The sequence below is a fragment of the Carassius auratus genome, unplaced genomic scaffold (assembly GCF_003368295.1).
Source record: "Carassius auratus strain Wakin unplaced genomic scaffold, ASM336829v1 scaf_tig00216461, whole genome shotgun sequence".
NCBI lineage: Eukaryota > Metazoa > Chordata > Actinopteri > Cypriniformes > Cyprinidae > Carassius > Carassius auratus.
This window is the reverse complement of record NW_020528584.1, coordinates 236548-253337: the sequence shown is the minus strand read 5'-3', so window position 1 is coordinate 253337 and position 16790 is coordinate 236548. Positions and strand designations below refer to the sequence as shown.

At 37.6% G+C, this 16790-nt stretch overlaps 1 protein-coding gene across 1 annotated transcript in view; it reads left to right on the top strand.

Annotated features, from left to right (window-relative positions):
* The first annotated feature begins 692 nt into the window (after positions 1–692).
* LOC113098262 (microtubule-associated tumor suppressor candidate 2 homolog) overlaps positions 693–16790 on the top strand; it is a 38831-nt gene continuing 22733 nt past the window's right edge. The window contains exons 1-4 of the mRNA XM_026263279.1: positions 693–2785; positions 2957–3167; positions 15195–15335; positions 16621–16719. Of these exons, the coding sequence (XP_026119064.1) occupies positions 911–2785; positions 2957–3167; positions 15195–15335; positions 16621–16719 (2326 nt within the window). The 5' untranslated portion in view covers positions 693–910. The remainder of the gene's footprint in view (positions 2786–2956; positions 3168–15194; positions 15336–16620; positions 16720–16790) is intronic.

Here is a 16790-nt window from a genome sequence, read left to right as displayed (position 1 = left end):
AGTGTACTTTCTCACTGAACGGAGAACTGTCAGTGTGTTTACAATTGTGTATGAAAGAATGTCATGATCTGGATAAAATATTACACTAAATCCCATTTTAATTAAGCATTAAAATATGTATTATGCCATGGAGTCTTTTTATCCGTGAAATCATTTTAAGACATCCTGTTGTCATTTATGTGAAGAAAATGTCAGTGTTTGCACTTATCCATTGGAATTATCTGATAAGCAATGTTTATGTAGATTTTTCACGGAATTGTGCAATTCAAGTGCAAAAGGAATGCATACTTAAACATTAAACATGAAAGTTCTTAATGTTTTAGGATTTTTTATTTTATTTTACATTTTTCACAATTAGCACCACAACCATTTTCAAGTGAGCTAATAATTAGAAAGTTTTTCTGAGAACCAAATTTGAAGCTTATACTGCATTCTTCAGGATTATGTAAATTAAAATAGCTTAATTAACAGTCAATTACATCAACCAAATTATCACACACTATTCACTGACCATCAGACTATAAACTGCCCCTAATTTCCCCTTTAAGGGAAACATAAATAGATTCAGCACAAACGAGAGGCTTTGTGTATATCAAAACTTACTATCACCAAATATTTTTATGGGTATAAAATAAGAATATTGAATATTGAACACATCTGATTATATCTAGATTATTTCTTATTTGTATTTCTGTTACAGGTTTTATGTCAAGACTTTTCTAAATGTGTTGTTGTTTACCCACCTCGAAGACAACCCCTGATGTAATCTACTTAAAATCAGTATCTCAACTTATAGTGTGAAAGATGCCAATACTTAATTTAGCTTTAAATTTGAAATGGGATAGGGCTCCAGATCTCAAGGGAGGATCAACAAGACTCTACATGAAAGCTTGAGACCACATCAGGAAACATGAGTGTGAATGATAAATACAACAGACCCTTCGGGACCAGCATTGACGATGGCTTTAAGGAAATCAGGAACAACAACCACTATGCTGAAGATTCCCTGGATGGTGATGGCAATGCTAATGAAATCCAAAGAGGACATGGAGGAACAAGTTTCGAGGTAATTGAAACGCTGTCCTCTGTGGTATCTCGCACTGAAGAACGGGTGATTATCCAGGGCACAGATTCCCTATGTGATAACCCAGAGTTGGCTGAGTTTGAGATGCTGGAAAGTAAGGAACTAAAGAATGACGAAGAGAACAGTATTCTTGAAGGTGACATGAAGAGGGCTATATCCACTAATATGATACAGACTGAGGCAAAGTCTCTGAAGAATAGCAAAATGTTCTTCCAATTTATTTCAAATAAGCAAGAGTCTACTGTTTGTCCTCAGTCCACTAACAAAGTAATGGTGACCAGCATAGCCAGGACTGAGTTTAGCTCTGAAAATGATGTTTTTGTCTCTTGCCTTTCCACAATGTCTAGTCTTGGAGGAAGTCTTGCTAGTGCCCTGGACCACGCCGGTCGAACCCAAAGCCCTGATTCATGGCATGCTCTCTCAGGGGCATACCAAACTCTCTCTGAGGACCTTACCCTTGCCTCAGAGTCCGGTTTAACTATTTTGGATAAAAGCCAGAAGTCTGTACATACTGAGGGCATGCATCATCAGCAAGGAAAAAGTACAAGACACATCAGTGTTGATCTCAATCTTAACCCCACCCCCTTGCCTGAGGCACCCCTTTTAGAAGCACAAGATAACCAACCAGCTACATACTTTGTACCATATGACAGCTCAGGTCAACTGACAAATTGCATGAGTGAATGTAAAATTGCAAGGATCAAGAAAGTCCCTAATGAATCAGGAATTACCAGTCAGTACAATCTAGGAGAACCTGGAATTAATGTAAAAGAGTACCGTGGAACAGAAGTCAAGGCTTCAAATTTGAAAACAATATCAACTGAGAACAAACCTTGTCAACCTCTTGTCTCAGACATCACACACTCTGCTGCACATAACAGATGGTTCTCACATGATTCCACTGGTGATATAATTAATAAACTCAAATCCCAAAATGATGAATCTCCTAAAATTGCTCTTAAAACCTCAAAAATAACCTTAAAGGATACACCTGTGCACTCTGGTGTTTGTGAACACCAACCTTACAAGAAGCAAGCTTCTTTTGAAAAGACCCGAAGTTCTAGTGCATCGAGTTTGGAAAGGCGAAGACCTTGGGGTAGCCCGTCTCGCCCTGAGACCCCTCCATCCCCTAAAACCATCCGTTTACCTTGGAAACAGCCACCTTCATCACCAGCCAAGCCTATTAGCACAAGAGAAGCAAGTCAGGAACGTAATGAAACCTTACAGAGGGGAACCACTGGTTTGAGTCTACCAAGTAAAAGTTTTCTAAGTAGTAGTAGCAGTCTCCCAAAACCTGCCACTCCTCAGCAACCCACTAAAGCAGAATGTGAATCTAAGAAGTCTTCTTCACCTCAAAAGCCCAAAAATGTTCGACCAAAAATCATAACATATGTCCGCAAAAGCCCTCAAGTGAAACCAATGTCTGAAGTTTCCTATGAAGTATCGACGCTACCGCCAAGACTTTACAGTAGCTCACCAACCTCAAAAGATTCCAAGGCTGAGGGGTCAAGAGGTTCACCTGTGCTGAGCTCCTCTAATATCCTTTATGAAAAGTATAGTCAGGAAGTACAGAGGTCAGGGTACTACTCCCCTCCAGGACTGAAAGCATCTGGGATCAGGCCACTGAGCCACACTGTTCCTCATAAACTGGTGGGCAAATCAGAAAGTTTCCACGGGGAACTGCCGGATCAATATGTACAGGTGGGACTTGTGTAGTAGACATTCTCAGTTGCTAACATAGCACTACTGAACTCTATATGAATGTGTTGTTCTTGTGACAGCATGAGCAGTAAGCATAATTCATTAATTATCTCAACTGCTTTTTAAATTTGTGGTAGTAAAGACATCAATCGATGCTGCTTATGGTTTCAGGGTGGTAGAGTGGTTCGGCTAAATACCCATGATGCTGCTGCTGCTGTTTTTCGCTTTACCAGAGCCTTAAAGCCTCAGCTGGGCCTTAGAGCTGTTACCAGACACCCTGCTACTAAGAACAGGATAGTGTTAGCAGGTCAAAGGTCAGCGTCACCCTTCAGTTATATGGGTCCAGCTGTTCAGGAACCAAGTAGTCACCAGGAACTTGCAGGTCAGTAGGTGCTAAAATTCTCAAAGTCAAGTCCACAGTTATTTGAGCTTCTTCAGAACGTGCAATATTTAATTAAACAAACGAGACTAACCGAGACTTGTCACAGCACTTACATATTATTGCTCTTTTGTTGGTTTGATTTCTTCTATTTTTCTTATTTATAAGTCACTTTGGATAAAAGTGTCTGCTAAACGACTAAATGTAAGTAAAGCTAGACAAGAATTTAAATGATTATCTACACGGCTTTATACTACCAGTACCCAGAATCAGACTAATTTCATATGAAAATGGCCACTCACAGACATTACATCAGCTGATGTTATGCCCTCATTTTGGTTGTATGGAACTGTATTGATTCTTCCAGGTTTTCTGGGAGACTGCGGAGATACCTTGTCACATACTTATTGCCAGGGCTTGAATTGAGGGTGGATACAAGGGGATGGCAACCCACTCGTTGAAAAAAAAAAAAGACAAAAAGCATCCCCTCTGTAAACCAAAACTTTGATTATCGCTGTTGCCACCGCCACCATGTTGTAGAGAAATTGTTTTATTGTGAAAGCAAAAATATTTAGTTTGGCCTTCTAAAAGAGGACACAACTACAAACCCGATTCCAAAAAAGTTGGGACACTGTACAAATTGTGAGTAAAAAAGGAATGGAATAATTTTCAAATTTTACACATTTTATTCACAATAGAATATAGAAAAACAAATAAAATGTTGAAAGTGAGACATTTTGAAATGCCTTGCCAAATATGGATTTCATGAGAGCTACACATTCCAAAAAAGTTGGGACAGGTAGCAATAAGAGGCTGGAAAAGTTAAATGTACATATAAGGAACAGATGGAGGACCAATTTGCAACTTATAAGGTGAATTAGCAACATGATTGGGTATAAAAAGTGCCTTTCAGAGTGGCAGTGTCTCTCAGAAGTCAAGATGGGCAGAAGATCACCAATTCCCCCAATTGCTATGGCGAAAAATAGTGGATCAATATCAGAAAGTTTATAAGAGAAAAAATCACAAAGAGTTTGAAGTTATCATCATCTACAGTGCATAATATCATCCAAAGTCTCAGCGAATCTGGAAAAATCTCTGTGCGTATCAGACTCACTGATAGTGGTTTACCGATTTCTAGCACATACCACCTTACATGGTATATTAACAATGCCCTATTCCCGTAAACATTTGTAATTGCTGATGTATGCTCATGACAGAATTGACAGATGCATTTCCACTTACGATTTACTTGAGCTATTTTATTTATTTTTAATTACAATTTATTTACTTTAAATAAATTATAAAATAAAATTATAGGATTAAAATTAATTGTAGTTGCTCAACACCACAGGAACAGTTAAAAAAAAAAGAGTCTAAACTCACAACTCCAGAGGTTCATGGAACGAGAAGGGGGAGAAAGGATGGTGAACTTGTATGTTAGTAAAGGCAAGCGCATAAAAAAAAAAAAACAGTTTGAAACAGGACACACCTTCTCTTTTTTAATTGATGATGGCGGTGCCTCACTTTCTCAATTTTTCTAATTGGAAGGCATGCATCTAAAAGTTCCTTCCCAGTGTGTCTGGTATGCACGTGCGTGCACTGTAAAGACAACAACGAAAAAGTTGACAACAACCTAGTCACCAGTTCAACTGAGGGGTGGGTGTGGCAACAGTAGCATGCTGAACTGTCAAGTAATGTTCGTTTGGCTGTCTGGGGCTCGAGGATATAGACTAGAGCGACCAACTTTTTTTGGGCAAGCATTGATTATGTGTGATTCAGCACTTAGTTCCGAAGCTTGCATCTCTGATGGTATGGGGTTGCATGAGTGCTTGTGGCATGGGCAGCTTACACATCTGGAAAGGCACCATCAATGCTGAAAGGTATATCCAAGTTCTATAACAACATATGCTCCCATCCAGATGTTATCTCTTTCAGGGAAGACCTTGCATTTTCCAACATGACAATGCCAGACCTAATACTGCATCAGTTACAACATCATGGCTGTGTAGAAGAAGGATTTGGCACATCATTAAGAGGAATATGCATCAAAGAAGACCTAAGACAGTTGAGCAACTAGAAGCCTGTGTTAGACAAGAATGGGACAAGATTCCTATTCCTAAACTTGAGCAACTTGTCTTCTCAGTCCCCAGACGTTAACATGACCTTGTCCCAACTTTTTTGAGATGTGTTGATGCCATGAAATTTAAAATCAACTTATTTTCCCCTTAAAACGATACATTTTCTCAGTTTAAACATTTGATATGTCATCTATGTTGTATTCACAATAAAATATTTATATTTGAAATTTGAGGAAAGAGGAAGGAGAAACATATCGCCAATGAATGCAGTTTGAATTTGGATCTGTTCCTCACACCAGTTATCAAATGGATACAGGATTTAAATAAAAATAAAATACTGTAATGATCATTTTATTTAATGCTTGTTCATGACAGCATACTAATAAAAATGACTGTGGGTGTGGTGTTGATGCAGTGGATAAGACACATGCCTTTGGTGTGAGAGACCTGGGTTCGAATCCACTGTGAGACAGACACCAATTTGTCCCTGAGCAAGACACTTTACCCCTAGTTGCTCCAGAGGTGTGTGACCTCTGTGTGTGACGTGTATATATATAAATTCTAAGTTGCTTAGGATAAAAGCATGCGCTACTGTAAATGAATAAAATGATGTGCCCCCACTCTCTATTATAGATCAGTGTGTGTCCCATAGTAAACCTAATAAATTAAAACAATTTTGCACATACCGTACATTATGTACTATGCTCCTGTATGCCACACTTTTCTGAAATATGTCAGTTTTTACAAAGCTGAAGATGTTCTGAAAAGCATGTGAAGAAACTGTTATTCCCCTTACCAGGTTCAGGAAACTTTCCTCCATAAAATTTGCTGCAAACACTCAAATATTTGGGTTGTACTGTTCTGGAACAGTGTTGTAAATAAAACTTAACCACTTTTCTAGTGACATAGATAAGTGGGGGCATGTTTGAACAAGGCATTTTAGGAAGGCGTGGATGAGCATTCACTTTTTTGAGACTTTAATCTTTGCGACTTTATGGATCTTCTTTATGCACAAACAGCTTATAACACTCCAAAGACAAAGGAAAACATGAAATCACATCATATGACCCCTTTAAATTTTGAGGACCATTTAACATTTTACATTTTTTTAAATGTGTGTACAATTTATTTTTCTCCTCCTTATATGGTAGTGATTCCATTGTAATACTGTCATGATTTGAAAGGCAGATTAGGTCAAGATTGTTTAATTTATATATTTATTATGGATTGTAGAAAGTAATCCCAAGCCATTGCTATCTGTAAATTATTTTATGAGATTTGTTTGAGGGAATACTAAGATTTGTTTCCTGCTTTACAGTGGATCAGAAGAGACTAGGGGTGTAACGATACGCGTATTCGTATTGAACCGTTCGGTACGACGCTTTCGGTTCGGTACGCGGTACGCATTATGTATACCGAACGGTTCGTTGGAGTATTTAATTATATTTGAAAAAAAAAAAAAAAAGAGAGAGAGAAATATAATGATATGCGTTCAACAAGGTAGCCCAATAACCCAAACAACGTAACAGGCAACGCCCCTGACACTCCCGAAGAAGAAAAAAACACCATCTTATATGTTTATGTTAGGCTACTCAGCAGGCGCTCGCTCACTCAGTACGCGCTGAAGGCTCGTTGCAAAATAGCCAATGCGTTTAACAGACTAGAAATGAGAAGATCCTCCAATAACCAACAGGTCTGGTGTTTGGGTGCACTTTGGATTCCCTTTAAGCTATAATGGTGATGGCAAGAGAGTGGTGGATAAAAAAACAACGGTATGTCGCATCTGCAACATGACAGGGTACACCAGCGGGAATACAAAAAAAAAAAAAAAAACACCAGCGGGAATATCTGGGATATATGCGTCAGTACTATCTGGGAAAAGACGAAAAAAAAGGAGAAACATGCACGCAGCAAACTATCCCTGCAGCATTTAGACACTATAGCTTACAGGGAATCCAACCCAAACACCAGACCTGTTGGTTATTTTAGGATCTTATATTTCTGGTCTGTTAAACGCATTCGACATTTTGCAACGAGCCTTCAGCGCGTGCTGAGTGAGCGAGCGCCTTAGGGGCCGTTCACATATCGTGCCTAAAAACGCATGGAAAACGCTAAGCGAGTCTTTCTCCTCCTTTCCAAAGCGCTCGGGCAGAAGCGCTCATGAGGCGTCTGTCTTTGCTAAGCAACAATGACGTGCTCTCTCCATGAGACGCGGAAATTTCAGCGAAGGATAAATGGATTTTTACAGCTCTAAAAATCGCTTGCAGTAGCTCTGCTACTAAATTTATTTCAAAATTGCAATCCATATACAACTATGATCAGCTGATCCTTCATCTTGGCTGAGCTCTCAACGTTGTTACGGGAAAGGATGAAGCTGATTGGTTGGTTCTTGTCACATGACCCGCGGTGCGCTTGCGGCATTCTGAAAAGTTGAGATGTTTTTACATTTTGCTGTATCTAAAACGTATCGAACCGAACCGAACCGAACCGTGACATCAGTGTATCGTATCGAACCGAACCGTGAATTTTGTGAACCGTTACACCCCTAGAAGAGACTATCATTGGGTGTGGCCCCCAAATTTATGCTTCCCAAACCGGGTCATTCTGGACTGCGTCCTCCCGGCTTCTGCCATCTGCCTCCTGCTCGACTTGCCACCTTTGGCTTTGTCCGCAGTGCTAGTGTGTCTTCTGTGTCTAGCATCCAGTCGAATGACAGCATACACAGTGACCCCTGCCAATCCAGCCGTGAGTGTTACAATTCATCATAAAACTTTTGTCAGCCACATGCAAAACACCCTTTGCATGCTGAGGTACACAAATGTCTGACTGGGACACCTGAGTTTAACAGCTCTGGGTTCCACAGATTTCTTAGCTTCTGCTAGTTGTGATGTTTATTGTACTGTTTATTCATTTAAGCTCTTATATGAATGATGTTCTATTTGCAAATGCTTTGCGTGTCAATCTAAATTTTTAGAAAAGTGTAAGGAATTACCAAAGCAACCAATTCTCAGACCACATGCTCTAGTACTGGAATTGTGTCAGGATTTGTTTAGGCCTTGTGGATTATCCAACTCTTCCTGTCATAAGCCTTCTGCCTAGTAGAAAATACATTAGTGTTGTATTGTAAGTATTGGCTGCCCACTGTTTCCGGGTGTGTGTTCACGGTGTGTGTGCATGCAAGTTTGTTCACAACTTACTACTGTGTGTGTGTGCACTTGGTTTAATGCAGAGCACAAATTTCAAGAATGGGACATGTCATGGTGTCATGTCACAACCTTTCCTTTCTTTTCCTTTACTCCCTCCTCCCCAAAAGTGCAACCTTGCACCAAAGTAAGTCAAACTGGGGAGTGGAAGGAATAGGAAGAAGCCAGGACAAAATGAGCCAAAACAGAATCTATAGCAGTCAGTCCATGATGCAGGGCAGAGTAGAAAACTACGAAGGTTGAGCTGACAGAGCAGGAGATCCTCACGGTGGAGCTGAAGACCACCACAGCAGAGCAGAAGAAACTAACCCCAAGTTGATTGGTTGGCTTGAGACTATTGGGATGATCAGCTGGCTTGATAGCTTTTGGGGGGCTGGCTGAGCAGGAGATCTCCACAGTAGAGCTGGAGACCACCACAGCAGAGGGCTGAGTGTTGGCTGAGAGACAGATGTTTGGCATTTCAGCTGACCAACAGATGTCTGGCATGTCTACTGACCTGTAGACTGAAGGGCTGAATTAATATTACAATCAGCTAATCTGTTCATCAAGCAAAGATTCAGTGTAACTTCATATCAACTCGAAGAAAGGGCATTTTCTTGGCCACAGAAAATAACTTTCTTATAGTATCAATGCATTAAAACATGTAGCCATAGATCAGGTCGTAAAATGGACATTATTCACAAGTGATGATAGAGCAAGTATCTCATGTTTACATGGATGAATGAAAGCCGTTAGAGAAACCATAGAATACAGTTATGGAAAATGAGTCAGTTAACCACCTGAGTGAAACAATCAGCACCGTTTTAGAATGGGATCTACAGCTTATACTAAACTCTTGTTTCGTTTAGTTAAATGTATGATACTTGCATTGCCTTGGCCTTAAACAAGTCTCTGGATGCAGTCTCGGATGAAAGTCTTGATGGTTTGGAGGTTTGGTAGTGTTGAAATCATGATCACTTTCTACTGGTTTTGAAGGGTGAACTCCAAAGAGATGTTTTTAAAAGTGACGAGAGAAGAGTGCAGGGCTAGAGAGACATCAGCTGAGATCTGAGGATCTTTTGTGAATGGAAAAACAAGGCCACAGCCTCGCACTAACTTAGGGGTCATTCGAAGATGTCTAACTCATCATCATCTTCTCAGAATCTAAAAGAACCTAGACTAGAGGGGGGTCACTGATGTTAGGCCTTATAAATTCGATAGGCCATACCTCTGGATTGCATATGTAATAGGATTGGGTGGTGATATACAAACTATTTAAGATTGTTAGAACACTAATATGTTGCATAAGTATCAACATATAATATACACTCCCATTTAGGTCATCAGAATAAGAATTCATAGAGACCAAACATGGTATAAGTGAGGTGATATTAAAGGGTTAGTTCGCCCAAAAATGAAATCAGTGAACTGAATGATTAGTTCGCGAAACTGATATCCTGCTTTGATTTGAACTCTCTCTCACAACAGACACGGAAGAGAAGACAATGCTGAATAAAGTCGTCGTTTTTGCTATTTTTTGACCAAAGTGAATTTTCGATGCTTCAAAAAATTCTAAATGACCCTCTGATGTCACATGGACTACTTTGATGATGTTTTTCTTACCTTTCTGGACATGGACAGTATACCGTACACACAGTTTCAATGGAGGGACTGAGAGCTCTCGGACTGAATCTAAAATATCTTAAACTATGTTCTGAAGATAAAAGGAGGTCTTACATGTTTGGAACAGCATAAGGGTGAGTTATTAATGACATAATTTTCATTTTTGGGTGAACTTACCCTTTAACTAGTGATCTATCATAAGTATGCATAAAACAGTATTTAATACACAAGACCATATACAAGAATGTAATAATCATACACAATGACTTGGGGACATGCATGATAGGAAGGTCATAGAAAAACTGTCTATGAATTAATGAAAAAAGTAATTTCTTACAGCAGTCTGTGTCTGTTTTAGAGAGAATTAAGTGTTTTTCCATTTTGAGGTGTTAGTTGTATTTCGGGGGGAAGGGTACAAAGTCCCTCATAGTTGGCTTGTTGGTTGGGTGAGAGTTGGTTATGGATCATTTGTTGAATATTACAAATAATTGGGTGTCTGAATGGTCCACATGCTACACTTCCATTATAGCGAGAAACTCTAAAATGGACTCTGGTCTGAGCTCTGGGGCTGTAGCCTTCACTAGACTGAGCTCAGGAGCTTGAGCCATTACTGGACTCTGGTCAGGGGCTGGAGCATCACTGGACTGTGGTCAGGTGCTTGAGCCAACACTCCACTGGGCTCAGGGGCTGGAGAAAATTTATGAAAGTTTGATTTATTTTTCTTTAGCCTCTTCCTTTGTGCTGGTAATATGGTGCTGTTCAACCAGGAAGAAGATTCAGGAAGATGCTCAACCATATATATATATATATATGTGTGTGTGTGTGTGTGTGTGTGTAATATATTAAATATATATATCGTGTCATATGACATAATTTAAAGGGGACATTGGATGTTAAATTCTCTTACATGGTGTTTGCATGTAAATGTACCTAAGCAGTGTGTGGACACAACCACCCTCCAACCACCCACCAACCATCCTCCTAGTTAAACAGGACATTGAGGCGGGAAATATTTAAGGGCTTGTACTTACATTCAAGGCTTGAGTGTCCTTCATATATTTATAGAATCACATCACTGCAGTCATTCCCCTTAAGACTGCAGATAAATGCTGAGTCTAGCAAACAGTGTCACTAAACTGCTGAGTGTAATATATGTTTTCTCACAGTTCATAGACTGTGATACTCTCTCTCTCTCTCTCTCTCTCTCTCTCTCTCTCTCTCTCTCTCTCTCAAGTATTAATACTCTCTCTTTATTTCTGTACTTTAAGTGCAGTGTGTTTGGAAACTTTTCCCTTGTTTAGCATCCCGTTATGACATCAGCAGATGTCCTGATATGTCTGATGCTATAGTGGGGACACATTTGTCTCTTGGCTTGGACAGCTGAGGGGTCAACAGTGGCGCCTTCCTGTCCCAATTTTATGTCCCCTCTTAAAAACCCAAATATTCCTGGCTTGTTATTTAAATCCAGAGATGTGCATGTGGCATTTTTGTTCGATGCTGTCCTCTGTAAATAAAACAGCTGTTGACCCTACCCAAGTTTGTCCACAACTAGGCCTGTTTCACCACTTTCACTCTTATTTCCTCTATGGAAAAGTGGAGGTATTCAAGAGCAGTTGGGCTTCTACTATTTGTAGCACGGGTTTTAAGTTAAAGTTTAGTGATCTTTAAGATTCGTTGTTTGTCTGGAGCTTTTTTGACGACTCAGTGGAGTTTTAATATCAGATTAACTTTATGAAAGCAGATGATGTTTATTGTCATCTCAAGTCTGGATCCTGGATGTGTATCCTCTACTAACAGACAAATTGGCAACACAAATGGTTTCATTACTGGGGTATTTTGTACCTCTTTTCACTTTTGTTTTAAAAAGGGGAAATTGGAAAGCAAGACCTGGACCCATGTAAGTGTTGTTTGTGATTTATTTGTGTCACATAGATTTTTAGGAGTTCAAGCACAAAGTGCCAACTAGTTTTCTAGGTGTGTGAAAAAAAGTTCCATTTGCAGTTTAAGGATAAGTCTGCTATCTTCAACCAGATTTGTATTGTTGTCAGAAGTATATGTAAATGAACATTGTATACTCTTTCTCCATGTTGCCTGCACTGAGACCTACTTGTTCAGTGAGATACATTTCATTGTTTTCAGTCACATGACTGGCTTGAAGACCTAGCGGGCAAAACATCCATAAAGCTGCAACACAAGCCCGTCAATTTCTATCCGTTCCAATCCAAATATTTTTAGATCACCTCTTAAAAGAATAAAACAAAGATGTGTGAACAAAATGCAAGTTTTGGACATTAGCAATCCATATAAAGCACCCACTGCAATATTTAAATCACATTCTAAAACGTTTAATGAGAAAGCACAAAGTGAACAGTGCAACAGATCAAATTCAGTACACACCTTGTTGATGATGCATGCTTTACACAGGCAAGCAAATGAGTTTGGAATATAAATGCTATGAACTAAATGGTTAAGTTTTTTCTTTATAATTGTTTTCTATGAGAAAACATTTAGTGTGAAACTTTGCGCATTGCATTTATATTCTGGGTTCATCTCCTTGCCTCTACAAAGTATGCATCATCAATAAGGTGTTTACTTAAAAAGTCTTCATATATTACTACTTTAAAAAAGTATCATCAAAATAAATGGCCATCAGTGGAGGAAAGCCTTGTTTTGCCCTCCATGTGTGCATTCCTGTAAGGGTGTGACATCACAGGAGAGCTATGAAATGTATTGTTCACAGAGTGGCTTGTGCCAAAATCAAAAGTAGATCATGAGTATTAATTATTATTATTATTTTTATTTTTATTTTTTTCAAGAGTGTATGCCACAGCCCATTTCTCTGTTTTCTCTGGTCATGTTGCACAAATAATTTTTTCCCTACATTTCTACTGACTAGGCGGTCATATATATATATATATATATATATATATATATATATATATATATATATATATATATATATATATATATATATATATATATATATATAAATTATTCCTGTAAAAACTTTATAGCACTTTGATTATGTAGGTGTCCATTTTTAATGCATGAGATGCCATTTTTCTGACACAAATTACCTTAAAGTGCAACCATACAGTGCATTTTAGTGGTCAAAAAGGATTTCCAAAAATTTACAAAATTACTTTTAGATTGATCCTTTTTTTACAACTCAGTGATACTGTTTATGTATATATATATATATATATATATATATATATATATATATATATATATATATACACAGTGGGGCTCGAAATTTTGGGCACCACTTGCAGAATCTGTGAAAATATGAGTAATTTTCAAAAAATAAGAGAGATCATACTAAATGCATGTTATTTTTTATTTAGTACTGTCCTGAGTAAGATATTGTACATAAAATATATTAACATTTAGTCCACAAGACAAAAAAATTGCTGAAATTATTAAAATAACCCCATTCAAAAGTTTGGGAACCCTTGGTTCTTAATACTGTGTGCTGTTACCTGATGATCCTCAACTGTCTTTCTGTTTTGTGATGGTTGTGCATGAGTCCCTTGTTTGTTCTGAACAGTTAAACTGAGCAGCGTTCTTCAGAAAAATCTTTAAGGTCCGGCAGATTCTTCAGTTTTCCAGCATCTTTGCATATTTGAACCCTTTCCAGCAGTGACTTTATAATTTTGAGATGCATCTTTTCACACTGAGGACATTTGAGGGACTCAAACACAACTATTTAAAAAGATTCAAACGTTCACTGATGCTCCAGAAGGAAACAAGATGCATTAAGAGCTGGGGGGTGAAAACTTTTTTAATTTGAAGTTCAAGGTAAATTGTACTTAATTTGTGTACCGGGAAACATACAAGTATCTTCTGTTGCTTACGAAGGGCAGAACTAAATGGAAAAAAAAAAAATATTTCAACAAAATAAGACAAATTTGGCCATCTTCATCGTGTTCAAAAGTTTAGACCCCCCAGCTCTTAGAACCAAGGGTTCCCAAACTTTTGAGTGGGGTTATTTTAATAACTTCAGCATTTTTTTTTTTTTCTTGTGGACTAAATGTTAATATCTTTTATGTATAATATCTTACTCAGGACAGCTCTAAATAAAAAATAACATGCATTTAGTATGATCTCTCTTATTTTTTGAAAATGACTCACATTTTCACAGATTCTGCAAGGGGTGCCCAAACTTTCGAGCCCCACTGTATATATATATATATATATATATATATATATATATATATATATATATATATATATATATATATAAAAATCTTATTATTATTATTATTTATCTTCTGCTTGGGTGTTGTAAGTTGCACTAAGTAAATACAGCTGGATAAAACAAAAACAATGTGTCCGTCTTCATCTCAGGCTACAAAGCAACAAAATGTGATTCTTTTACAGAGGGGTGATTCTTTTCTCTACCACTCTACATTTTATAAGTTGATATTACTCTTGGCTAGCTCTGATTTCTTAGAGAGGACAACGTCTCAACATTTCTGATATGCCATCATGCCGTTCTCATTTTATTCATAAGGTTTACACTCACTTGCACCCACTTCACACTCATAGTAATTTCAGATATAAATGTATAATATTGTGCTTTTTTGCTCAGTTAATTTCTGTACAACTTTACAGCTGACAGATCACAATCTGAGTTTCCCATTAATCATGTCACATTTATCTCACCTTGAATCTACTTTGCATTTACTTTTTTGGGCTGTAGGATGTGTGAACTTGAAGGAGGATGTGTAACATTTTCAAGACCTTTTGTTGAATCAGGATACCTGGCTAGAAATCCGTTATAAATCTGAAATGAACAGGCTATATGGGAAGGTGGAGACAACTCGTCTGCACCATCCGCAGAGCAATATATATATATTGCTCAATGAGCAACGCAGCTCTAACAGAGCTGTTATTGTTTTGTTTTTAAATGTTCATTTAAGATATTATTTATCCAAAGTGAGCTGTAAATGAAAATAATATGAGTATAAGTGATTAATTAAAGGGAGAAAACAATGCAAGTGCTGATAGCATAGAAATGTTTAATTGTATTGTAAGTTTAAATATAAACTAAATTGTATTTAATTGTATAATAGGATATAGGACAGCTGAGAAGGATTTTCCCCCCTAAAAGCTTTACAAGCTTCTTATTTCTCTCTGCACAGGTCCACACAGCAGCAGTGATGAAACTCTCCTCTCGCGCTCTCCTCTCCCTTCTGCCGAGAGCAGAAGGAGTCACAACCGCAGCAGCCCCCCGCCCCCAGCCCGCCGATCTCTGCACCCGTCCCCTCGTGCCTCACCCGTGGGTAAGTCACGCTACTGCCAGCTCATTTATTATATGACCAATGTTGTGTCTCGCAGAAGTCACATGACAGAAGTCACGTGAGGAAGTGTGACAGAGCATGCGGCTGTCACCATGACAACATCATTCATACTTTACACACATTTACACCTTTGTGTAAAAAAAAAGAAAAAAGAACATGAATTGTATTTTTGCAAAAATTCTGTAAATATTGTCTGTACGTATTCTCACCTTACTGATATCTGTTTATTATGGGATATCAGAATTGTAAATACAGTTATCTATAATTAGTTGCTCTAAACATATGTACATTATTCTGTAGTCTATATGGTTTAAAAATTACTAAAGTAGAAGCTTGATGATAGTTGAAGACATTAGAATGATAACAGAATAACATTCTCACTCTGTAGACTGTTCCAGAAGATTGAGCAAACCTTGCAATTACGGACAAAAACAATTCATGGCTTATCCAGAGGGAGATTGATACTTTTTTCATTTATTTTATTTTCTTCAATTTTTAAATGTCTTCTTTCTTTTTTTTGCCCCTTACGATTTTAATACCAATAAGCTAACATTTCAATGAGTGTTATATACTAATTAAGCTAAATGTTACGCTGAATTTAACTTGTTTGATAAAAATACAGTGAAAACAAAAATAATGTGAAATAATATTATAAATTTAAACGAACTGCATTCCATTTGAATATATTTTACATTTTAATTTATTTCTGTGATGCAAAGCTATATTTTCAGCAGCCATTGCTCGAAGTCTTCAGTGTTACATGATCTTTCATAAATTATTCTAAAAAGCTGATTTGTTGCTCAAGAAACATTTCTGAAAATAGTTTTAATATTTTTGTTGAAACGTAATACATTTTTTCATTACTATTTGATGAATAGAAAGTTCAGTATAAACATGTTTCCAAGTGGTGATGTAGAAAAAAAATATTTTATAAAAAATATTCTTGAAGAGTAGCTATCTTTAGTGTCTGCTATTTCATATCATATATCATATATCATATCATCATAGCTGTTCATGCTCACTTGACACTGCAGTCACAGTGTAGGAAAGAGAACATGAGTGAGCCAAGGGCTCCAGCTAGTGGACACCTTAAGTGTTTACTTTATTATTATTATTATTTTAAGCTACCATCTTTTGGATTGAAATTATTATCATGTTCAAATCAAATAATATTTTTTGAATTATAGTTATGTGTTTATAGGTATAGGAATTAAAACTAGTTCTCATTCACAATAGTGACACATATAAATATCTGTATATCGTTCAGCCTCTAGAAAGGAGTTTCAAAGGGATGGAGAAATCACCCGACCCATTGTGTCATCCCCGAAGAGGTTTGCAGTGCTCTCTCCCAAGCCTCAGTCCCCTGGTGAGTGTGTGATGTCTTTTTATTCTGCCATTGTCATTTACCATCCCTCATTAACTGGCTACTAGTGGTTG